Source organism: Aethalodelphis obliquidens, unplaced genomic scaffold (assembly GCF_003676395.1).
Source record: "Aethalodelphis obliquidens isolate GAN/ISIS:26980383/991018 unplaced genomic scaffold, ASM367639v1 scaffold58, whole genome shotgun sequence".
NCBI lineage: Eukaryota > Metazoa > Chordata > Mammalia > Artiodactyla > Delphinidae > Aethalodelphis > Aethalodelphis obliquidens.
Window position 1 is genome coordinate 8,536,516 of NW_020838002.1, and position 25,472 is coordinate 8,561,987.

The 25,472-nt window shown below is 35.6% G+C and overlaps 1 protein-coding gene and 1 pseudogene across 5 annotated transcripts in view; one reads left to right on the forward strand and one right to left on the reverse strand.

Annotated features, from left to right (window-relative positions):
- Positions 1–25,472, forward strand: part of VMP1 (vacuole membrane protein 1) — a 131,086-nt gene that overhangs the window by 66,040 nt on the left and 39,574 nt on the right. For all 5 annotated transcript variants that reach the window (XM_027087258.1, XM_027087254.1, XM_027087255.1 and 2 more), the window contains one exon: positions 4,704–4,835. In XM_027087258.1, the coding sequence (XP_026943059.1) occupies positions 4,704–4,835 (132 nt within the window). The remainder of the gene's footprint in view (positions 1–4,703; positions 4,836–25,472) is intronic.
- On the reverse strand, positions 14,183–15,210 carry LOC113609730 (40S ribosomal protein S3a-like; annotated as a pseudogene).

The window sequence follows — 25,472 nt, forward strand, 5'->3', positions numbered from 1 at the left end:
GTTGTGGCGCACAGGCTTAGTTTCCCCTCAACATGTGGGATCTTAGTTCCCTGAGCAGGGATCGAACCCATGTCTCCTGCATTATAATGTACATTTTACCACTGGACTACCAGGGAAGTCCCTAAACTCAATTATTTGTTAAGTTCATGGTTTTGTTTTTTGGGAGTTTTTTTCCTATTGTGGTAAAATGTACATAACATAGTTTACCATTTAATCATGTTTAAGTGCACAATTTACTGGCATTAAGTACATTCACAGTGTTGTGTAACCATCACCAATATCTACTTCCAGAACTTTTCTGTCATCCACAAACAGAAACTCTGTACCCATTAAACAATAACTCCTCATTCCCTCCTCTCCCCAGCCCCTGGGGAGAGAGTAACCTCTTGACTTTCTGCCTCTGTGAATTTGCCTATTCTTGATATCCAGTATAAATGGAATCATACAGTATCTGTCCATTTGTGTCTGGCTTACTTCACCTAGCATAATGTTTTCAAGTTTCATCCATGTTGTAGCATGTATCAGAACTTCATTCCTTTCTGAAGTCATTTTAAAACTGACCTTAAGGGAAACTGGAAGCACATTTTCTCTCTTTTTTTCGTTTGTAAAACAATCTGCTAATTTTACTAGAATTGGTATAATTGTGGGGTTTTTTTTTTTTTTGTGGTCCGCGGGCCTCTCACTGTTGTGGCCTCTCCCGTTGCGGAGCACAGACTACGGACGCGCAGGCTCAGCGGCCATGGCTCATGGGCCCAGCCGCTCCGCGGCATGTGGGATCTTCCTGGACCGGGGCACGAACCCATGTACCCTGCATCGGCAGGTGGAATCTCAACCACTGCACCACCAGGGAAGCCCGGTATAATTGTTTTTTAAACATTGCTGTAAAAGCCTTGAATTTCTCAGTGGTTCCAAGTTACCCTCCAAACTTTGGCTTCTAACCTCTGTTTCATGTTTGCAGTTGGAACATTTAATAGAAAATGGTTTTGTTTTTAAAGATTATTAACACACTGATAATGCCAAACTACTGTAATTTCTGAGTAGTCAGCATATGTAAAATTTTCTACTCCCCAGATTTTTACCATTAAACTTACAGTTCGTAACATAGAAAAGCAAGATGCTGGTGATTTACCTGTGAATCCAGTTGACAAAACTTTTGAAAGCACAAAAATTTAGGATTTTTGTCCTCCCCAAAATCTTTTAATAAAATTGACACTCCAGTAAGATATTGTGTTTCTCTATTGGTTTTGCATATTTTGTGCATATTAAACTCTTCTCCAATTCAAGAAGCAAGGACTTCAGGGTAATAAATTGATATGCATGGACAGTGTTTAGAAGAGCTTTCTGAATTATTGCTTGACTAAATACCATTTGTCTTTCTTTTGCAATAAGGAAGCCAGTCATTTCTTCCCCTTAATTAAACTTGGGCTGACAGCTTTTAGTGTTCCACAATTTAGTTTTGTTTTTTTATGTTGATTTTGCAAGAATTATAAAATTGTTTTGTAAGAATCATGAAATTGTGGGACTTCAGTATCTAATTTGAGATAACTGACCAAACAAACTTCTGTGTCTGGAATATAATGTGTCTTAAGGAGACCTGTCTGGATGACTGTATTTCCTTTTTATTTATATGCATAAAAATTAGAACACTGGCTGATGATCACCATTCTTACTCCTTGCTAATATGGGAAAACATGGACAGAATTAAAATATAACAATGAATATGGTCAACTAAGTATAATACAGTATGTAGCTCTTGATTTCATTTCAATCCATTATTACTTCCTTTTTAACTTTAGGGAAACTTGTCATGAGTTTGAATCATATGATTGCTTTCAGAACTATTGAACATTTGACTTAACATGTTTTAAGAGAAGTTTATGTTTTGAATAAAATGTTGCAATTAACTTTTCTTCCTACTTTCTGTCATGAAAAATTTTTTTTTAAGTAGAGGGAATTATATAATTAATTCAATATATTATCACCCAACTTCCGCTAATATTAACTCCTGGCTAATACTTTCATCTAGACCCCTCCTCACACTGCTCACAATTATCTTGAAGCATATTCCAGGTAACATATCATATTTTATCTGTAAATATATCAACCTTAGGACTTAAAAAACATTGTCACACCGAAGAGAACTTAGGAATAGTCTCTTCAAATCAGTTACCCAGTTAGTGTTCAGATTTTTCTGAATGTGTTTATTTCTTTGTTTTTCTTTTCAAATATATTCATTGATGAAACTGGATTGTTTGTCAAGTATAGTTTTCCACAGTCTGAATTTTACTGATTGTATTCCAGTTGGTGTAATTTAAATATGTTTCTCTGTTTCCTGTGAATTGATAGCTGGGTTGAGAGGCTTGAAAAAAAAATTTTTTTTTACAAGAATACACTTTATAGTCTTACGTATTCTATCACGAAGTGCAATAATGTCTGGTTGTCTTTCTGTTTATGATATTAACACCATTATTATATAAGTCCATTATTTTACTAGGGTTTATAAAATGGGGGCATTCAGTTGCATCATTTTTTTCTTTAGTTATTGACTGGAATACTTTTATAAAGAGAAACTTCTCCTTATCACCAATTTGGTTATCCTGAGATATCTTCCATATAGGTAAGACAGGATAAATAATTGATTGTTTCTCTTTATTTACCAGTTTTAAAAATAATTAGTTGGTTCTCTAACATCCTCCAAAGGTGACTAAATTAACTTCTCTTGTTTAGCAAAATATGATTTGTGTTTTCTTCCTATATCTTTCTTTGTATATATATATATCTCCCCTCTCCCTCTTCTCTCTGTTCTTTAACTAAATATGGTCTTATTCTTTTGGCACTTAAGTATGTTCTTTTCATAACTCTTGGTTCACATGTGGATAATGCTTACACTTGGAGATGATTGATTTCACACACTGGAGTATAACACTGTGATTGTAAAATGTTTGAATTTCGTAATGTCCCTTGGGGATTTTTGTCAAGGCATTTGCAGGCAGAGCCATAAGACATAGCAAAGTTGCTTCTGAAAACTACCAAAGCTTTTTCATTCACTATGACTCAAGGCAGAGAAGCATAGCTCAAAGTTAAGAATTCTCCCAGAGACTACAGGCCTCTTGCATTATTATCTATCCTGTATTTAAGCCGTATATGTCCAAACCAAGTTCCTGATTCTTTTACCTTTGTTTTCATCCTTATGTTCTAAGTTGATTTAAAAAGAAAATTCTCTTCAAAAACAAGAATCCACAAAGTGACTGAAACATGAGTCACTCAGTGTCCTGAGGAAATCAACATTTTTCCTGTGGTGAAAATTTATCCATCCTAATGTTGAGATTTCAAGGGGCTTCCTGACCACAGTGTGTTAAAAGCTTTAACTCTGAACAAAAATGTTGTATTGGGATTAAAACAACATCCTCAATATCGGAAGGTTTCCTATATATCTAACAGCTATACTAGTGAATGCTCATTAGCAAATCATTTGGATATTTGAAAAGGGGGGAACTGACAAAAATAACAGTGTATGTATATATATATATATATATTTACATATAAAAGCTAAAAAACTAAATCAAATGAGTGGTTATAACAAAACAGAAACAGAATTTCAGATACAGAGAACAAGCTAGTGGTTGCCATTGGGGAGAGGGAAGTGGGGAGGAGGGAACAAGATAGCCATAGGGGATTAAGAGGTACAAACTACTGTGTATAAAATAAATAAGCTACAAGGAAAATAGGCCAACAGTTTATAATAACTTTAAATAGAGTATAGTCTATAAAAATTTTGAATAACTGTTTTATACCTGAAACTAATATTATATTATAAATCAACTATTCTTCAATAAAAAAAAAGAAATAACATTTCAAAAGTCTAGAAAACCATGTGCTATTTCTTTTTTTTAAAATTTTTATTGGAGTATAGTTGCTTTACAATATTGTGTTAGTTTCTGCTGTTTCTTTACCAAGTTCTTGTTTAAATTATCATTTATTTGGCAAGTGAAGTTTTTAACTTGCTTTGCTGTGTGAAATTTTAAAAAGGGATGTTTTCCCAGGCTGAAACAATAAATGTCACTGCAGTTTAAAAAAAAAAAAAAACTAGTGTTTTTTTTTTCTTATTCTCTGACAGGTTTATTAGCTTTCAAATTAATGTAGGTTTTTAATCCCAACACAACGATATTGTGTTGTTTCAGCAAAGTGAATCAGCTGTACATATACATATATCTCCTCTTTTTTGGATTTCCTTCGCATTTCGGTCAACACAGAGCACTGAGTAGAGTTCCCTGTGCAATACAGTAGGTTCTCATTAGTTATCTATTTTATACATATTATCAATAGTGTATATATGTCAATCCCAATCTCCCAATTCATCCCACCCACCCCTGCTATTTCTAAACTTAATAAAATGAAAAGAAATGTAAAAAGTAAGAACAGAGGATATAAGTAGAGATGCTAGAGAACTAACATTAATTTAGTGTCTGCAGCGTACCAGGGATTGTCTAAGAGTTTTATGTATGTTATCTGGCTTGGCATTGTGTAGGTCGATATTAGGGTATGATTTAAACTCATGTCCTCCTGATTGTGTAATATATCTTTTCCTCCCTAATACATGCATCTTAACATGCTTTTGGTGATATTGAAAAATAAAGATTTGATCCGCTTAGTATCACTGTGTTGAGAAAATCTCATGTAAGTATTTTGGTTTTTTTACGTAGGGTATTGGTACAGCGATCGGAGAGCTGCCTCCATATTTTATGGCCAGGGCAGCTCGCCTCTCAGGTGCTGAACCAGATGATGAAGACTATCAGGAATTTGAAGAGATGCTGGAACATGCAGAGACTGCACAAGTAAGATCAGTGGGGAAAAAAATAGAATACTTTAATTATCCCTTAAAGAGGTTATGATTAAGGTAAAATTTTTAATAGTTACTCTGAAGAAGAAAACTGCCAATGTAAACACATAGTTTAGTATAAAATATTTAGAAAAGCTGAAATATGAAAATGATTATACTCATGATCTTAGAATAGAGAAATACAGAAAGAGTCAACAAGACAACTCAGACTAAACCAGGGTAAATTCATGTGGCCAGGGAGGTTAAGGAGCTGAAACATTATTTGTCCATTATGTGTTTATAAGTATTACCAAGCAGACCAGTGAATAAGTAAGGGGGATAAATAGGTGGACCAGACTGTGAATCCAAAATAATAGAACTTCCTAATTAATTTTTTGAAAATAACACCAAAATAGTTTACCATGTTTAGAGGAAACTTAACTCCCGATTAAGAAGGGGCAATTAAGATAAACTTATCCTTTGTTGCAGGGGGGGGGGGGGGGGGGGGGGGGGAGGCTGAGGCCTTTTTCACCTGAGCACAAACTATATATCAACATGTATCTTAGTGTTACAAAATAGGTGTTGTTTCTTTGTAGGAAAATTCCTACGAACATTATTAACTGATTGAGTCTCCATCTTAGGGAGGATAGTAGAAATCAATATAGACATAAATAAAAAGGATATAAATGAGATTCTTGAAAGTTTTCATATAAAATACATCTCACTCCCCAGATTTGATCTAAATTGTCTTATTATTGTGCATCTGTAAGTGCATGTGCCCACGTAAGTACGCATAGATTTTTTTGTTCAATGAGTTCATAGTTTTCTTCTCAGTGGAATCTGAAACCCCAAACCCACTACCCTAGAGAGGGAAAAAAATATTTTTTTTAAATGGCAGATGTCCTTTTTTTAAAAAAGCATTATTAAATGGAAATCAACTATGGATAGTTATAGTTTTTAATTGAAAACAAACTTTCAAATATGAATGTAGAATAGCCAAACATAAAACAAAGCAGTCAGAGAGCTATGGCCATCTCTCTGCATGGAAAGAGGCAAATTGTCCTTGTATCTGCTTTGTTTTAACCAAATATTGTGCCTTTCTTCCTCACATCATAATGTTTATATTAATGCTAATAATTATTACTAATAATTACTAATAATACTTTTAAATTATTTTTAATGCTTTTTAAACTCCACTATCTGATTTGACCCTAGTGTTAACTCTGAGGTAGTATGGAAAGGTACCATTTTTCTAATTTTATAGAAAACTGCAAAACTAGAAATTGTTACCTCCCAAGTTTTATATGCTTAGAAGTAGAGCTGGAACCAGAACTCAGAATGGCAGCATCACTGGTAAATTCCATTTACTGAAACAATGTCCATCTATAGACATAGGTGGTTGAGTATCCCGATTTGTGATAACTGATACCTCTGTCATTTGTGGCACTAATTAATGCATGTCATTTAACATATCAAAACCTTTTATCATCTATATAAAATCAGCAAGTTGAAGTAGAATCAGTCTGAGATGGTGTGCAGCTTTAAATTTTCTTGCTGTGGTTGGATACCAAACAGGTATAACTACTGTTCTCTATTAAGCCAACTAATGTATTGTGATTATTTTCCTTAAAGTTTTTTTGTTTTGGAATTAATATTTTTTTATTTGCACAGTTTCCTCAATCTCTTCTTTCTACCAGCTCTGTGAAACACTTCTCAAGATCACTTTCCACTTGGTAACGCACTTAAATTAATATCATTTCTGTTTTTCTTCTTGGAGTCATCACTCTGGATTCCCCCATCCTCCCGCTCTAGTCTGTATGTGGTGTTTTCTTGGCCCTCTGCGCCATTGCTTCTCTCTTTATTTGGATCCCTTATCTTGCTCTTTCTTGATTTACTCCCTAATTTTAGTTGAACATATTCTGCGGTACCTTTCTGAGAAAGGATAAGTAGAAGGAAAATTCTTAAAATGCTGTATTCTTCATTCACACTTAATCAGTTAGATGAATATAGGATTCTAAGTTGAAATCATTTTTTAATTTAAAATTTGGAAGGCATTTCTCAATCATCTTCAGGCTTCTGGTGTTGATAGTGATATACCTAATGCCATGCTGAGCCCTCTTTATAGGTAATCTTTTTGCTTTTGGTTTTTTCTGTAGAAGCGTGTAGATTCATTATCTGAGGTATGGGTCTTTTTTAATATTTATTCTGCTAGGCACTCAGGAAACTTGTGAACCTAGAGTCCACTAGTTTTGGGAAACATTCTTTTTTTTTTTTTAATAAATTTATTTATTTTTGGCTGCCTTGGGTCTTCGTTGCTGCACACGGGCTTTCTCTAGTTGCGGTGAACAGGGACTACTCTTCGTTGCGGTGCACGGGTTTCTCATTGTGGTGGCTTCTCTTGTTGCAGAGCGTGGGCTCTAGGTGCGCGGGCTTCAGTAGTTGCAGCACACAGGCTCAGTAGTTGTGGCTCGCAGGCTCTAGAGCACAGGTTCAGTAGTTGTGGTGCACGGGCTTAGTTGCTCTGTGACATGTGGGATCTTCCCGGACCAGGGATCGAACCCGTGTCCCGTGCATTGGCAGGCGGATTCTCAACCACTGCTCCACCAGGGAAGCCCCATTCTTGTATTTTTTTCTGTGTCAGTTTACCCTCTTTGGTCTCTACTCTTGCTTTCTGGAATTACCATTATTTTGATATTGGGGCTCCAACACCCATCATTTTAATTTTTTTAATAATTTTCCTCCTAATATTTATCTCATTTTACTTTGTATGCAATTTCCTCAACTTTACCTTCTATAATCTAATATTAAAATGTTTTTCCACTGTCATATATTTATTTTCAAAAAGCAATTTGTATTATACTTCCCCAAAAATGGCTTATCCTATCTTTTTGAAGGTACTTCGTTTCTTCAAGTTTTCAATACTCCAGGCATTTCTTTTTTTTTTCCCCTTTGTCTGTTCTGTTTCCTGTTGGAAGCTTTCCTCAAAGTCTGGTGATCCTTGTTTTTCTATTTATATGTAAGAATAAGGCACATAAAACCCAAATGGAAGCTATGTGTGTGGAGGCAAGGTATAGGAGTGGCAGGCCACCTGGTTTATTGGAAACTCTGTATATCAGTTTTTGTGCATCTTTCCTTTGGGGTAGTTCAGTTTCTTTAGTGATGGATCTTCTAGTTCCTTGCCTTGGGAATATAAATCTTGCTGCTGACATTCTAAAGCTAAGCTGTAGAAGGCGGGTTAGAGATCTTCATTTACTGAGTAGACTTTCACTTAACCTACTTTGTGGTAAGACCGTGGATGCCTGCGCAAAGATATCCTGAGTCCAGAACCTTTGGTATACTTTCTAGAGACTATACTTGATGTCTTTTTCGGAACTAGGGGAGGAAGCTGTCTGGCTGTGCTAAGTACTTTGTATATAGTCTCCTTGTTTTCAGCCCTACCCCAGTTTCTTCTGCAGTTCTGCTGATGATCCTTTGTGGAGTTCTGTAGTGCAAATCACTTTGCTTCTCTTCTATATCTTCCACTGCAGCCTCTCTGGTATAATCTTTTCTTCCCATATGCCCGTCTTCATTTATTAACACTAGTTTCATCAAAGACAGAGTTCAGTGTTTCTATTTGGGATTATTATTAAGATAAAGGGTGTTCCAGTTATCTATTGCTGAGTAATAACCCCCCCACCCCGGTATTTAGTGCTTTGAAACAAGCATAGTTTATATTGCTCACAGCTGTGCAATTTCGGCAAAATGGCTTGACTGTAAATCGGAGTATCTACCTCCAAGATGGTTTGCTTATATAACTGACAAGTTGATTCTGTCTGTTGGTTTGGAGTTCAGTTGGACTGTTGGTTTGGGACCTCAGGTTACTCTTCATGAGGCTTCTTGGGTTTCCTCATATCATGGCACCTGAGTTCTAACAAGTGTTCTGAAAGAACCTTGCTGGAAGATGCAAGGCTTCTTGTAACCTAACCTCAGAAATCCCAGTCACTTTGCCACACTGTGTTGGTGAAGTAGGTCACTAAAGCCAGCCCAGATTCAGAGAGGGGAATTAGACCCACCTCTCAGTGAGAGGAGTAAGTAAAGAATTTGTAGCCATCTTTAACCTATCACAGGGGCAACGGTCTTATTTGGTCATCTTGAAATAGAACACTTACTATACAAACTAGAATTTCTCTAGGAGGGGGAATGGGATGGTAATTGATCTTGAAATCATATAATGTGAGAAACTGTTGAAAAGAATTTAGACATGTTTCCTTGAAAGGGGGAATTGATGAGCTTGTCAAATATTCAGAAGTTGTTATACTCGTGAGTTATACTCATGCTGAGAAACTATAGAGGTAAACTTTGTCTTAGAATTAGCCAGTGAAAGTTTTCTGAGGCTCACATTGGCTCAATATTAAAAAAAAAATTCCTATAAATTTTAATTGTGTACAAATGGAATTGCTATTTCAAAAAAGAATGAGTTCCTTATCTCCCTCTATGTGATACCTTTCATGGATCCATGCATAGCGACTCCCTGCGTTGAGTAGAACATTAGCTGGATGACTCATTTCATTCTTCACAATTTTTTTATTCTTGGATTATAAATAATACATTCTGTAAATTTGTTACCATCTAAAAGCTCAACTTCCAAAAATTCAGGTCTCCTAGAATTTGATGAAGAAGTAAATCACTCTTCATCTTATACGTGTGATTTGAGCTCTCAAAGACTTTTACATCTTGAAGACTCTAAATCTTTATCTACCATTAGGGTAATAATCTTTTTCCTTCATCCCTTATGGCCATTTTTTTTTTTTTGGCTGCGTTGGGTCTTCATTGCTGCGCGCGGGCTTTCTCTAGTTGCAGCGAGCAGGGGCTACTCTTCGTTGCAATGCGTGGGCTTCTCATTGTGGTGGCTTCTCTTGCTGTGGAGCATGGGCTCTAGGCGCACAGGCTTCAGTAGTTGCAGCACGCGGCCTCAGTAGCTGTGGCACGTGGGCCCTAGAGCATGTGGGCTTCAGTAGTTGTGGCACGTGGGCTCAGTAGTTGTGGCACACAGGCTTAGTTGCTCCATGGCATATGGGATCTTCCCGGACCAGGGATTGAACTTGTGTCCCCTGCATTGGCAGGCGGATTCTTAACCACTGTGCCACCAAGAAGGTCCCCACAATACTTCTGATGGTCATGAGGTTTGACTGTTTTCATCCTATAAAGCCAATAATTACCATCCCTGTTTTAGGATAAACTTTATATTTCTTATTCCCTAATTTCATATTTGCTTATATTAAAAAATCAAGTAAGCAGAACGTACACTTCTGTTTCATGTTCTTTAGTCAGAAATTATATACTCTTTATGAACATTTTATTTAAAATTTTTACCCCAAATTACAATTGTATGTACTGTCAATTATTTATATAAACTAGAAAACAATATAATAAAAGAGTAACTTATTCCTGACAATTTTGTCATCTTCCCTATTAATTTTCTAAGGTCAATAAAAATCTGTGTGTAAGGCACTTATATGAAGTGCCTTGGTACAAACACAATGAAGTAGAAGATATTTTGCCTGATTTGAATAGGAAAAACATTCAGGAACACACAGCTGGTGAATCTCAGAGCCAACACCCAACGCAGTTTTCTGACTTTGAGATTAGTGCTTTGCTTACTGTAAGCCAGCATAGCAACATTTTCATCCAGGTTAATGCAACAAAAAATGAAGAACTGATTTAAAAAATTTTTTTTCTTTCTGTTACATTTGAATTGATTTTTCTTTTCTTTCTTTATTGCCTTTCATGCTTTTTTTCACCAGTATCCATCAGTTTTGTGGCTTATTATAGATTTCAATATACGTAGGTTTATTTATCGCTACATACTTTTTCCCAGGTGTAGACAAGGGGTTATGAGGTTAACTTTTGTTTATTTATTTTGCAGGTTGGGGAGGGGGCTGTTGCCAGTTTTCCACATTTTAAGTTAGCTGAGAGAGTACTAATGTTTTAATTCATTAGTCAAAGAGTTTTGCAAAATAAGTTTGTCAAATATAAGGTTTTTGTTTTTGTCTGTTCTTGCTTAACACTGTGTAGAATATTACTATATCCAAGTAAGATACCTCACCTACTTTTTTTTCGGTTTTTTTTGTTTGTTTGTTTTTAATTTGGCTGAGTTGGGTCTTAGTTGCAGCACACAGGATCTTTCATTGCAGTGAGCGGGCTTCTCTCTAGTTGTGGCGTGTGGGCTCCATAGTTATGGCAGACGGGTTCAGTTGCCCCATGGCATGTGGGATCTTAATTCCCCAACCAGGGATCAAACCTGCGTCTCCTGCACTGGAAGGGGCGGATTCTTAACCACTGGACCACCAGGGAAGTCCCTCCTCAGCTGTCCTGATACACTTTTGTGATGCATCCTTGTGTTTGTTTTTCATTTTAACTATGCAAATAAATTTACAACAGTTTTGTCATTTTATGTCTAGATCAGTGATATTGCAAACTTTTTTTTTTTTTTTTTGCGGTACGCAGGCCTCTCACTGTTGTGGCCTCTCCCGTTGCGGAGCACAGGCTCCGGACGCGCAGGCTCAGCGGCCATGGCTCACGGGCCCAGCCGCTCCACGGCATGCGGGATCCTCCCGGACTGGGGCACGAACCCGTGTCCCCTGCATTGGCAGGCGGACTCTCAACCACTGCGCCACCCGGGAAGCCCACATTTTTTGTTTTTAGTAACAAATTTGTCTTAGGCTCTTTGCTTCTGTTACTTTTTCCAGGTTTCCATATTTTCAAATTATGTTAGTGCTTATAAATTGAAACATTCCAGAAGTATTAAAGTAAAAAATGAAAGCGCACACACACCTACTCCCCAAAGTAGGATAATAACCACCATATTCTAGACTGTTTTCTGTGTATGGAACACTTTTTTTTAATAAAAGCTAAAATCATACCATATATATTAGTCTTAGATTCCTTTTTCACATATATATCATAGACATTTGATACTGATTTTTTGAATTGTGTTCTTATTACAAAGTGATTACGTACAGCTCATTGTAGAAAATTGGTATTTGTATACTTAAAAAAAAATCCCTTCATTCTTTTTCTCTGTAAATATTTTTGAGTGAATCATATTCAGTTTATTGTTTTATGACTTGTTTTGAATATAAAAGCATACGGTGAACATTTTTCAGTCATCAAATATTTTCCACATCTTTGGTTTTTTTAGTAATTTTGTGACTACAAAGTATGTTTATTGTATAAAATGTTGAAACCACAGAAAAAAACCCTTTCGTCTAATTGGTTCGTTTACCCATTTTTTTATATTTAGTGTATTTTTCATTTTCTTATTGATTGACATTTTTAAGGGGATTCCTTTTGTCATGTACTGCCAGTAATTTTTCCATATTGTTCACTGTGTGTTTTACTATGTTTTGCTTTTTGGATAAAGAAGTTCACATTTTTGTCTTTATTCCAATATCTTAGATGTTTCCTTTTGGAGTCGTGCCTAAAATTATCTTCCTGAACCCTTATGATTATGTAGTAGATATTCTGCTGCATTTCCTTTTAGTATTTTTATGGTTTTATTCTTTTACCTTTAAATCTTTTATCTGTTAAAATATTTTTACCAATCATATAATGTAGGAATCTAAGTTTCTCTTTTTCAGGTCATTACCTATTTGTGTATTGTTCTAACACTATTTTTCCAGTGATTTTAACATGTTAGTTTTCTCTTAGGTTTTTTTTTTTTTTTTTTTTTTTGCGGGACGCGGGCCTCTCACTGTTGTGGCCTCTCCCGTTGCGGAGCACAGGCTCCGGACGCGCAGGCTCAGCGGCCATGGCTCACGGGCCCAGCCTCTCCACGGCATGTGGGATCCTCCCGGACCGGGGCACAAACCCACGTCCCCTGCATCGGCAGGCGGACTCTCAACCACTGTGCCACCAGGGAAGCGCCTTTCTTAGGTTTTATTGTTATAAGGTGGATATTATATTTTTGTAAATAGTTATTAATGGTATATAAAAAGATACTAGGTTTTTATTTGGTAATCTATAAGTTTCCTGACATCTTTTTAGTTATAGCTTATTGATTGTGGTTGTGATTTTAAAGTTTTTATAGTAATCAGTTTCATAAAGATCCAAAAGTTTATGTGACGTTGGTGCTGGAATTTCCTCATAGATGCATGTATTTTGTAAAACCCCCAGTTTGACAAGAGCAATAAAAAAGTTGGATCAGCTGTAGCTAAAATAGCAAATTAAGTAAAATGAAATGGGTGGGAAATGTGTTTTTTATTCTTGAAGGTAAAGGCCTTTGGTAGAATAAGTTTATCAGCAGGAAGAGTGAAAAAAACCTTGGCTCTCGTTGCTTTACCGTGTGCTCTCCAACTAGGTTAAAGGGTGTATATGCTTTTACTAGGAAACTGTTTCTAGGTAACAATTTTAAAGCTAAGTGTTTACTTAAATTCCAGTTTTGACTGATGGTTGGATTTTGTTCTGTAGGTATTTGGGAGAGAAAATAAGATTATTAATGCATTTATTTGAATTATGATTCTTTATGGTACCTACTTTATTTTTGTGACTACAGTATTGAGATTGGGCAGTATTTTTCCACTAAGCTGACTTCCTTTTGCTCTTGGCTTTCTATCATGTTTTTACTAGATGTCTGTGGGAGGTAGACATGAATGAATGTAGCTTCCTATGACCTTGAACAATTCTAGCATCATTTATAAGAGTTACATCTAGAGAGCTGTTATGTGCTTTGTGGACTGTTTCATGCAAGGTTTAATTATTCCCCTTATGATCTTTTTCTTCTTTGTTCCTGATTTCTGTTAATGATATCACTGTCCTCATAATCACTTGGAGTCAAAATTTGAATCATCTGACTCCCTCCTCACTTCGCATATCCAGTCATTCTTCAGGCCTGTTGATTCTACCTCCACGCTATCTTCAAATTCATCCTCTCTTTTCCCTTCCCACTGCTGGTTCATGCCTTTATCACTTCTCCACTGAACATTTATAGTGACTTCCTGATAGGTCTCCTCTTTACTAGCCTTTTTCCCCCCAATCTATTTCCACAGAAAGCAACAAAAAACAATTTTCTGAAAAATACCTCTGGTCATGGAACTTTGCTGCTCAAAAATCTTCCCAGTCCCTGGAAATTGTCTCTTGCTGTATCTTTCCTGTGTCACTTATCACTTTCTACCTTCTTTTAGAACTGTCTGTGGGCTTTTCTCTTCTTACCCAGGAGTTTGTAAGCTCCTTGAGAGGAGGCCACAAAAATATTTGTATTTTTGGCTGCGCCTGCATGGTCTTGCACATACTACTCATGCAGTAGATACTTTGAATGAACTAAGAAATATCAGTTAAGAGAGAAAATGTACCATTACATGAAACATGTTCACTTAATATTCAGTCTTTTTTATTAACATCACAAATAAGATTTTTTATTTGTCACCCTCACAAGTCTGAATTTTAAACAGTTTTTTGGACTGGTGGCTCATATCCATCAGCTTGTTCAAGTTTAGCACCTGTCTCATCCCCAGTAGCTTTTCCAGAACTACTGCCTTCATCATGAAACATGAGTTTTCCCATTTCAAACTTGGGGTTTACTTTTCTAACAGAGACATCATAGAGCAGATAAATAGGTTGGCAAGCCTTTTCCATGTCTTTTCCAATGCTGTCTAGAATCAGTTTTTTGACAATTTCCTTCAAGTCATCTTCTGGTTTTGGCAGACCTGTTGGTGCTAACAGTGAGGTTTTCTGAATCTGATTGTTGCATTTTTTAGTAAAAACAGCACTGGATAGACGAAGTTAATAATCATCAGTAGACTTGACATCAACATGAGCTTCAGTCATGGGCTGCCATTTTTTGACCGTGGAACACATTTTGTCATAAGCAAGATCCATGCCACGGAGATTAGACAGTTTTTGCCCTGAACATCCTCAGTAATTAGCTTGAATTTTCTAAATGCAACTTCATCATTCTGCAGATCAGCAAAGTCACTTCAAAACATGACCCTTGAGGCCATCCAATGTGATTTTGGTTCCTTGAGTTTTTGTGACCAGTTTTTCCTGTATTTTTATATTGAACATACCTGGTGCTTTCACATCATACCGATCTTTCTTAGAAAATGGATCAACCACTTTCCCCTAGGCTCCCTTTTTGCTGCCTTTTGTAAGGTGCTTATTCTTGCAGACTGCCGTGTTGCTGCTCAGCCAAAAGGGAATATTCAGTCTTACTCCACTGCAAAAGAAAATATAAAATACGGTGAACACAGAAATCATCTTACATAAAAAAGGTTGAACTGTTTTGCATCTTTGAGTTTAATAATCATCTGATTGTAAAGCACTACAGAATTTACAGAATCTTTCATTCAAAAATAAATCATCTGAGAGCAAGGGTTGAAGATAATATAGTAGACATCATTAAGTTAAATGACTTATAATTTTATAATTAAATGAATTATAATTACAAGCACTATTATAAAATAGTGCTTGTAAAGTTCTATACTTTAGAAAAAAATAAAGGTTATTGTGGTGACTTGTTTATTCTATAAGCTGTATAACCAAAGAAAAAGGTAAATTAAAGACATGAGGAATAAAAGAGTTTGAAAAAATAAAGTAACTTATTTGCTTGATGTACCCTAAAAGATTAGGGCAGCCACTGTTATTGAAGTAATGGGGAACGGGAGCATGGGTGGTTGTATTTTTGTGTTTAAAACTTACACAATAGGGTAGGAATGTTGTACATATTTACTTAGAAGAATATGGTTTGAATAAGTTTGCTTTCCTAAACGACATCTGTCCAAGTGACCTAGCTGGTTGGATTCTTTTTCATAAAATATTAGGTTGCTGACTGTGAAAGTTATTATCACTATAGAAAATTGAGAATTAAGTTAGAAATAAGAAATTTAAATTTCTTAGAACTTATCTTTTAAAATAATACAGTCTTTTCCTCCATATTTATAGTGGTTAGCTTTTCTTTCTGTTGGGTATAATTCATGAGTCTGTACACCACCTTAGATTAACTAGTTCCTCAAAGGCTGTTTTATAATTTCTGGATTTAATTTTATTTTAAGGGAACGTTTCTTAGCTTCTGTTTAGGACAGCAGTATTTAAATTAATTAATACTTGCCACTTACACTTAGTCTGATTTATTGAAACTAAGTCCCCAAGTTAAGTTTAAATACTAATATCTTTTACTAGCTTGTATTAAATATATTTAAGGCTGAAAATACCTTTTTGGGGGGGTTTAATAGGATCCATTTCCTATTCAGAAATTTCAAGTTATTTACATTATTTTATTAGTGAAAACACATAAGTGATGAACCAAAAAGAGTTCATCAGTTGTAATATAGTTTTTTTTTTAGAATACTGAGTAATATCTTTTTTTAATTGAAATATAGTTGATTTACAGTGTTTCAGGTGTACAGCAAAGTGATTCAGTTATATGTGTATATATATATTCTTTTTCAGATTCTGTTCCATTGTAGGTCATTACAAGATATTGAATATAGTGTAGTTCTCATTCTTATGGCTAGTGCATTTTCTTTGTATGCAGAATAGATTACCCAGTGAACATCCCCCGAAGTACAAGGTGATAATTAAAGGGGTTTTTGGGGGGGGGTTTGGCATTCTTTTGATAATGATAGAATATATGTTTGATCATTTGAGTTTAAAGACAATGGGAAAGCATTTAATAATGATTATTTATACATTCGCTGAAGTGCTTTAACCTTCCTTTGATGCTATTTTTTGTTAAGCACATTTTCCTATGAAGTGTTTGTAGTTGCACACACCATGTCAGTGCCTGCTGGTTGTTCCTCCTGTGAAGTATCTGTTCTTTTATATACAGAGATTTATGAAAGAGTTCATGGTGTGGATGATCAGAAACCCAACAGGACTCATTTTCATATAATTTAGTGCCAGTTGAACACTCTGGGTGCTGGTTGTTGCTGGGACCTGTTTTTGACTCTGTTGAACCTTTACTGGCTGTGGTTTGTCTGGCCATCACATGACTTCTCTGAAAATTCCCCCTCCCCTTCATTTCCAGTAAACTGTTTGAGTAGGAGTGAGTCAGAGTGAAACCAGCTTCCCTGTAACCACAGGGCTTGTTAAAGAATTTGTCAACGTGGACTCTAGAGGGTTTGCATTAAGCTTTGCAGTAACTGCTATGGTTTGTGTTGCGTCAGGAGTTCCACAGAAAAGCTTCCTGTTCTCAAGATCTCTTGCTTGTTTGCAAAGGGTTAAACTGATCAACTTTACCATAATGAACATTAGAGACACATGTTAAACACATTTATTTATCACTTAAAGGCTGTGTCAAAGCTACCAAGGCTTATTGTAGTTTCTCTTTTCAGAATCACCCAACCACACCCAACAACGTTAAGTTTTTGAAAAGGCAGGCCTGCTAGATCTTCTTTCAGAGCTGGCTCATAATTTTACCACAAAGTACCATCGAGATTAAGCAATTTTAAGTGTCTCTTTTGAAGGATTCTGTTGCAAGATATTGCGACTACTAGCACAGTTAGCTTTTTGTACACAAAGGTCACTTACTTGCATTTGGTTCAACAAGAAAAGGTAGCACTTAAAATAGTTCTGTAGTTGTAGTTTCTAAGCACACTTAGCATGGATTATGATGGAATTCTTAATACCTCATTTTATTTGCTTTCTCAGGAAGATTTCACTTTATTTTGAATTCTTCTCTTGCCCCTCCACTCCCAGACTTTTAATCTTTCTTCGTTTTCTGACTCTTCTCATTTTCTTTAACCCATTCTTATAGTAGTATTAACAGGAAAGAGAGTCGCAATTTGATTCAAACTGCCAAATAAGTGGCCACTGGGAAACTTGTCTGCTCATCGTGCACTCCTGAACCCGTTTATTTTTACACGTTCGTTTCTGTATTTAACCATGTCATCTTGGCCAGACTTTTATTTTAAAAATAAATTTAAAGATTACATTTAAACTTAACCTCCTAAAAATCATTTTTATTCTGCTTACCTTTTTTGTAACAAAATAAATTTAGGGAAAAGAACATGGTAGAAAATTTTGAGCTAATTATTCCTCACAGGAAAGAATACTACAGAATAATGGAAGTTTAAAATTGTTTATATTCTAACAATGTTCACGAGCTCTCAGTGATCAAATTAAAATAGAAGAGAAACACTAGTTTTGATGAAGAAGCATTCTAATTGAAATTAGATGATTTAAAAATGAAAATAAGAGGTTAATACAGTCATTTACAAAGCGCAATAAGTAATAAATGTTTAAGATTTTTCTTGTTAGTTTGCTTTAGACATTGGAGAAAAATATAGTTTTGTTTTATGTCTGCTTCGTTCTTCTCATTTGCACACCTGTTTACAGCTATGGGGTGGAGGGGATAAGCATTAGACAGGCATTAGGTTACCTTTGTTAAACTAATTTAAAGATTTTACTCAGGTTTGTGTTTCAAACACCTTTTGTAAAATGCCTTTAGAAAGGCCCCTTTCATTGAAACTTAGACCAACAGACTGTATGTATGCTATGCTTTTGCTCGAGTTTGCAAATCAGTAACACACTAAATACACATCCACCCTCTGTTGTAACTGCTGAATGCTCCTAGGGATCCTGGCCTGAGATCAGAGTTAGTGCAAGACATTGACAGCAGAGTAACTATTATGCTCATTTCCTATTACAAAAGGTGTTTTTGTTTCTAATTCGTCAAGGTTCTTGGTTTGTCGTAACAGATAGGCAGTTCTTTCTTGCTGAGTATTTAAGAAAATTTCTCTTGGTAGAGTGTTCTTCCCATTTTCCTGTCTTGGGCCTCACCATGTAATAAACATGACTAGCGTGCTTTTAAACTAAAGGGCTATGTAGAGACACCAGGAAGTAGGCATGGTAATTAATACAGTGCTCCCCTCAAAAGTAGGCATGTAGTCTAGACTTCCTTATGCACTTTCCCTGATAAGGGTCTGCATCCATTAATTTATCAAAACTTGTAAAAATTTATTTTTACTACTTCTTGAGGTAAAGACTTCAGTAAGTTCATAGGCTGTTATTTAAAGCCATGCTTCCATTTGTTTGTTTTAAATTTGCCTCTTTCACGTTATAAAGGGCGCTACCCTCATTCTAGTATTGTAAGATTTTTTTAAACACTTTTCCTTTCCTCTTTCCATAACTTTATAGATTTTAATCAGTTACCTTTTCAGCCTTTCTAAAAAAATAATCATTTACTTTTTATATCTAATAACCCCAAACTCTTTGATCATTTTAATTCGTGCTCCCCCCATGGATCTTTATCTAATCCTTTTACATTTTTTTCTGACATGAAGTTGTCAGAACTGCATATGATTTTTCAGGGACAACTACACTACTGTACTTGTGTTTTTTCAGATTTCTACAACCACAGTCCTCTTTGGCAATGCATTTTGCTGATGTTTTTAATAAATTGTTTACTTCATGTTTACTTCAATAAACTGTTTACTTGGGAAACCACTCCCAGTTCCCTTTCCTTTGTTCATAACTGGAAACTTTTATAACCCATCACTTTATCTATCTATCTATCTATCTATATCTATCTATCTATCTATATATATATATATTTTTTTTTTTTTAGCCACGTTGCATGGCTTGCAGGATCTTAGCTCCCTGACCAGGAATCGAACCCAGGTTCTCAGCAGTGAAAGCAGTGTCCTAATCACTGGACTGCCAGGGAATTCCCCATCATTTTACATTTAAATAATTTTTCCCTAAATGTGTTATCTTACTGTTATCCACTTTGAAACTTACCTTCCACGTTTCCTTTTTCTCTCTCAAGTTTACATGATCTTTAAATATATTGCCATGATTTTGGCACTTTATAATTTTAATTTCAGCTGTAGGTTTAGAACTTAAACTCTGTTCCTTTTTTCAGGACCATTTATAAACTTGTTAAGTGGGATGAATGGGTCTATCTTAGGAAAGAATCCCACTATTTACATTTCTCATCATAGAGATGATCCCATTTATCTTTATCCTTTGTTTTCGGTCTGTTAAGTTTCCTGTCCCTGACAATTTTGTAAATTCTGTACTGACCTAGTTTTCATAGCTTTGCATGTCTGAGTTCATCTCAACCATTTTTACTTTTTTCCCCCTTTTTTTCATTCACAGTATTATTGTTTTTACGTACACAGTAGATTGTGATATGCTTTTTGTTTAAATTCCAGTTTTAATCTGGAAATAAAAGTTATTCATTAGTTACTTACAACCAAAATACAATCAATTATAAATGCTAAAAATGAAGGGTGATTTTTTTTCCCCCCTAGCATCAACTAAGATTTGGTAAATACCCTTTCTGGTGAGACATGAGAAGATCACATGAGGAGATATTGGCTTCAGACAGGAAAAAAGAGAGAAGAAAAGAAAAATGCATTACTTGTGTAATGTGTCATTTCTAATAAATCTTGCATACTCAGACATTTTCCCTGAGTGTCTAGAGCGCTGTTGTTCTTCTTGGGCTACAGTGTTCGTTGTTACTTCAAGTAGAGGCCAGGCAGGCACTGATAGGAATGGATGCCGGCCTGCCTGCCTTCCTAAGAATTACCATATGGTTTCTTTTCAACAGAAAGCTAAGCAGGGATAGAGGGAGGAAAAGGAAGCAGCAGATACTGGCTGGTTTTACTGCTGGTAGCTTGGACTGTGAAAAGGAGGAAAAAACTCTGTGTAGTTATCTGGAACTTCCAAAAATACTGCTCTACTTTTTATCTGAAAATGTTAGCAAATGCTGATGGTCAGACCCTGAGAAAGTCTCCTGAAACCTTATTTCTTCCATCTCTTCTTTGCTCCTAGACTACCCAAGAGATATTTTATGTCTAATAGATGATTTGTGAGTTTTACGGTTAGTAATCATGGTGAGGTGACCATTACAGATGTAAATAACTAAAGAATTTCCTCTTATTTCCTGGAGACAAGAATATGTTGATTAAGAACTAGCATTCATGTGTAGTAATCTCATCCACCCTTACCCTCTTGTCATGGAGTATTTGGTAAACTACTTGGTTGCACTGCAAGGCAGATTTGATAAATTTTCAATTCTTAATGCATTTCCTTCCTTTCCTCCTTCCTGCTTTATAGCCCTCTTCCTTCCTTGATATTAACATGTTGCTCTTCTCTTTTTGAAATTAGAAACAAAACAAAACAAAAGCCTCTTATCCCCTCAACTTGTGATGTTGCCCTAGAACTGAGCTCACATAGTGTCTAAAAATTCTGACAAGGTATTTTATTTCATTGGTTCTCAGGGTTTCTTTCTTGATAGTAATGTCAAGTAATATCAGTCTAAACAATTTTGTCCCATAATCAGTTTTGTCTCTTAATTATCATGGTGATAGATATTATTATCATCATTTTGCAGAAAAGATGAAGAAACTGTGGCTCAGGGAAGTTTGAAAACAACAAAGTTGGTGCTCTATCATTTGATGTTGCAGTAAATCTGTAGAACTGGTGTTCTTATATTGTTTCTCTTTTTCATGCTTCCTTTTCATTTTTTCAGTTTCCGTTTCAAACTCAGTAGGTTTCCTGAGTCATCTCTTTCCCCATCTCTACCAATTGCAACCCACCCACCATCCCCATATACACACTAGATTATTTATTTATCTCTCAAGAGAAAAAACTTGCTGGAACAGTCTTCCTCTACATTCTTAGCCTGGCTTATTCCCTCACCTCCTTTAGGTTTTTAATCAAATGTTACCTTTTCTGTCAGGCCTTCTCCAACCATCGTATTTAAAATTACAACTTGCCTGCCACCCCATTTTGTAGTTTTTGTCTCCTCCCATTAAACTGTAAGCTCCGTGAGGATCCAGATTATCAGTTTGATTCAGTGTTGTATCCGTTGCTCCTGTAATAGCATTTGGCATTGTAGTAAACACTTGCTAAACGTTTATAGAATTAATGGTCAAACCACAATGTCCTCATCTTTATATTCTTTATTACCATGCATGCATATACCATATATATATGGTAGTTACCAGCTTTTTTGGGTTGAATTTAATTGCTTTTAAATAAGAATTTTGGTTCTAATTTTGTCTTCTAAAATTCTGTATGGGTAAAAACTATATGTAGTTTTCCCAAAACTCAGCACTTAAAGCTTTTCTTTTCCTCCTCTTTTCATGGTTGAATTTATTCAGTCTTCATATGTTTGAGTTATCAAAGCTACTAATTACCACAGACAGACTCATTAGAACCATCTGTAGGAAAGTAAAAAGGTTTAGATTTTTTTTCAATTGAGATTTATTATCAACTGGCAACATGGAAACAATATTAAGAGTAATTTATGTTACAACCACTTTTGAAAAGTGTTTGGCACTGTCTACATAAACATACCCTACGATCTAGCAGTTCCATTTTGTAGATTTATACCTAGAAGAAAGATGCTCCAGAAGACTTGACAAGAGTAGTCATAGCAGCATTATTTGTAATAACCCCAAACTAAAAACAACCCTAATGTCCACCAACAGTAGAATAAATAAATTGTGGTATATTCATACAAAGGCAGCAAATTGATTATTGCCACGTGCAACAGCAGGAGTGAATCACATGGACATAATGTTGACCTACAGAAGCCAGAAATAAAAGAGGACCTACTGTATAGAAGTCAATGATAGTGGTTATTTTGGGAGAAGAAGTAATTACTAGTAGTGCCACCAGTGGGGTTTCTGGAGTTCTGGTAATGTTCTGTATCTGGATCTTGGTGGTAGTTACATGGGTGTGTTCATTGTAAAATTTCACCAAGATGTATATTTTAGATTTATGTACATTACTGTGTATCTGCTGTACAGCTAAAAAAAAAATAGTTTTACCACCCTCCCACCAAAGTAGATTTGGTAATAAATATACGAGTACATGTAGAAATTCATTTAATTATATAGCTGATATAGCTGATATCTTTCTATTTTAGGCACAACTCTCTGAAATGTGTGTCACTCATGGACCTTTATTTTTTACTATACCCCATGTTACAGACTACATTGATTGTACTTAGGGCCTATGCGTGTGTAACTGAAATAATGTTTTGTGAAACAGTATTTACTTGTATCACATGTACTGATCTCACATTTTTATTCTGTTCATTAAAAAGATGCTATTTGTGACCAACTAAATTTTCACAATATGCAGTCTCATAAAACCATACTAAATAATAGAAATGTATAAATATGAACAGGAGCAAAATCTGAATTTTCAGATTTCTAGATGGATCAGGTTTTTAGTACGTATTAAATTTAGCTAGTTGCCAAAACAAATGGTTCTTACTATTTCAAAAAATACACAGATCTTCTTTGTGTTCATTTTTAGACATGACTTCATAGATTTTGATTAATGTGTGATTTGATTTTTATATGTATATGTTTTATGTGTAATCCCCCCTTTTTCAAAGGGGAAAAGATGGTGTTTATGTTCTTCAATTTTATTTTTAATGTGTCAGAGAGAAGGAAACCATATCCCATTTTTAGATAATGACAAAAGCAAGCAATAGATAATTCTAGCTAGAAAATCCAATACTGTTTTATAATCATTATTTTTAACTTCCTAAAAAGTAGTGTACCGGATGGGATATGAAGACAATAAAACAAATGTTTACTCGTTACACATTGGAGTACACAGATTTCTCGTATTTGTTATTTACAGTTTTGATTTTTGCCCCATCTGTGAACCATCTAAGGAACCATTAGTTCCTTATTGTTTTTTTTCCTTCTTTTTAACTGCTGAATCCTTATTTTTCTTAATTGAGATAAATTGACATCTAACATTGTATTAGTTTTAGATGTACAACATAATGATTTGATGTATGTATATACTGCAAAATTATTACCACAATAAGTTTAGTTAACATCCATCACCACATATTGTTACAAATTTTTTTTCTTGTGATGAGAACTTTTAAGATCTCTCTTAACTTTCAAATATACAGTACAGTCCTGTTAATCAGAATCACCATGCTGTACATCCCCAGAACTTATTTATCTTTTAACTGGAAGTTTGTATCTTTTGACCACCTATGCCCGTATCACCCATCCTCCATCCATCTGCCTCTGGCAGTCACCAACCTGGTTTTCTGTATGTATGATCTCAGGGTTTTTTTTTTAGATTGCACATATAAAGTGAGATCATATAGTATTTGTCTTTCTCTGACTTATTTGACTTAACATAATGCCGTCGAAATCTCTCCATGTTGTTGCAGATGGCAAGATTTCCTTCTTTTTTATGACTGAATAATATTACAATGTGTGTCTTTCTATCTTTATGTATATATCCCACATTTTCTTTATTCATCATCAATAGACACTTAGGTTCTTTCCATGTCTTGGCTATTGTTAGTAATAATATTTCAATAAACCTGGGCGGGGGGTGTTGCAGATATTTTTTCAAGATAGTGATTTCATTTCTTTTGGACCAAAACCCAGAAGTGAAATTGTTGGGTCATATGGTAGTTCTAATTTTAATTTTTCGAGTACCCTTCATACTGGCTGTACCCATTCCCACCAACAGTGCACGTCTTTTTCTCCTCAGCTTTGCCAACATTTGTTATCTCTCTTTTTATTTTATTTTATTTTATTTATTTATTTATTTATTTATTTTTTGCGGTACGCGGGCCTCTCACTGCTGTGGCCTCTCCCGTTGCAGAGCACAGGCTCCAGACGCGCAGGCTCAGCGGCCATGGCTCACGGGCCCAGCCGCTCCGCGGCATGTGGGGTCCTCCCGGACCGGGGCACGAACCCGGTCCCCTGCATCGGCAGGCGGACTCTCAACCACTGCGCCACCAGGGAAGCCCTTTTTTTAGTTTTTAATGTTTATTTATTTTTGGCTGCGTCACATCTTAATTGCGGCACACAAGATCTTTCATTGCGGTGCACGGGCTCTTCGTTGCGGTGTGCGGGCTTTTCTCTAGTTGCGGCATGCAGGCTCCACAGTGCATGGCTTTGTAGTTGCCGCACGCGGACTTAGTTGCCCCGCGGCATGTGGGATATTAGTTCCCTGACCAGGGATTGAACCCGCGTCCCCTGCATTGAAAGGTGGAATCTTAACCACTGGACCACCAGGGAAATCCGAACACTTGTTATCGCTTGTCTGTTCTATGATAGCCATTCTAATAGTTGTGAGGTGATATCTCATTATGGTTTTGATTTCCCTGATGATTAGTGTTGTTGAGCACCTTTTCATGTACCTGTTTGCCATATGTGCATCTTTTTGGAAAAATATCTGTTCATATCCTCTACCTATTTTTTAATCAGATTTTCTTCTATTGAATTGTGTGAGTTCCCTATTTATTTTGGATATTAACCCCTTGTTAGATACATGGTTTGCAAAAATTTTCTTCCAGTTGTTATGTTGCGTTTTCATGTTGTTGATGGTTTCCTTTGCTGTACAAAGCTTTTTAATTTGATGTAATCCTACTTGTTTATTTTTGGTTTTGTTGCCTTTGCTTTGGTGTCATATCCAAAAATCATTGCTAAGACCAAAGTCAAGGGGCTTACCCCCTATGTTTTCTTCTAGGAGTTTTATGGTTTCAGATCATATGTTCTAGTGTTTAATCCATCTTGAATTGATTTTTGTGTGTGGTGTAAGATAGGGGTCCAGTTTGATTCTTTTGCATGTGGTTATCTAATTTTTTTCATCACTGTTTATTGAAGAGACTATTCTTTCCCCATTGTGTGTGTATATATATATATATATATATATATATATTTTTTTTTTT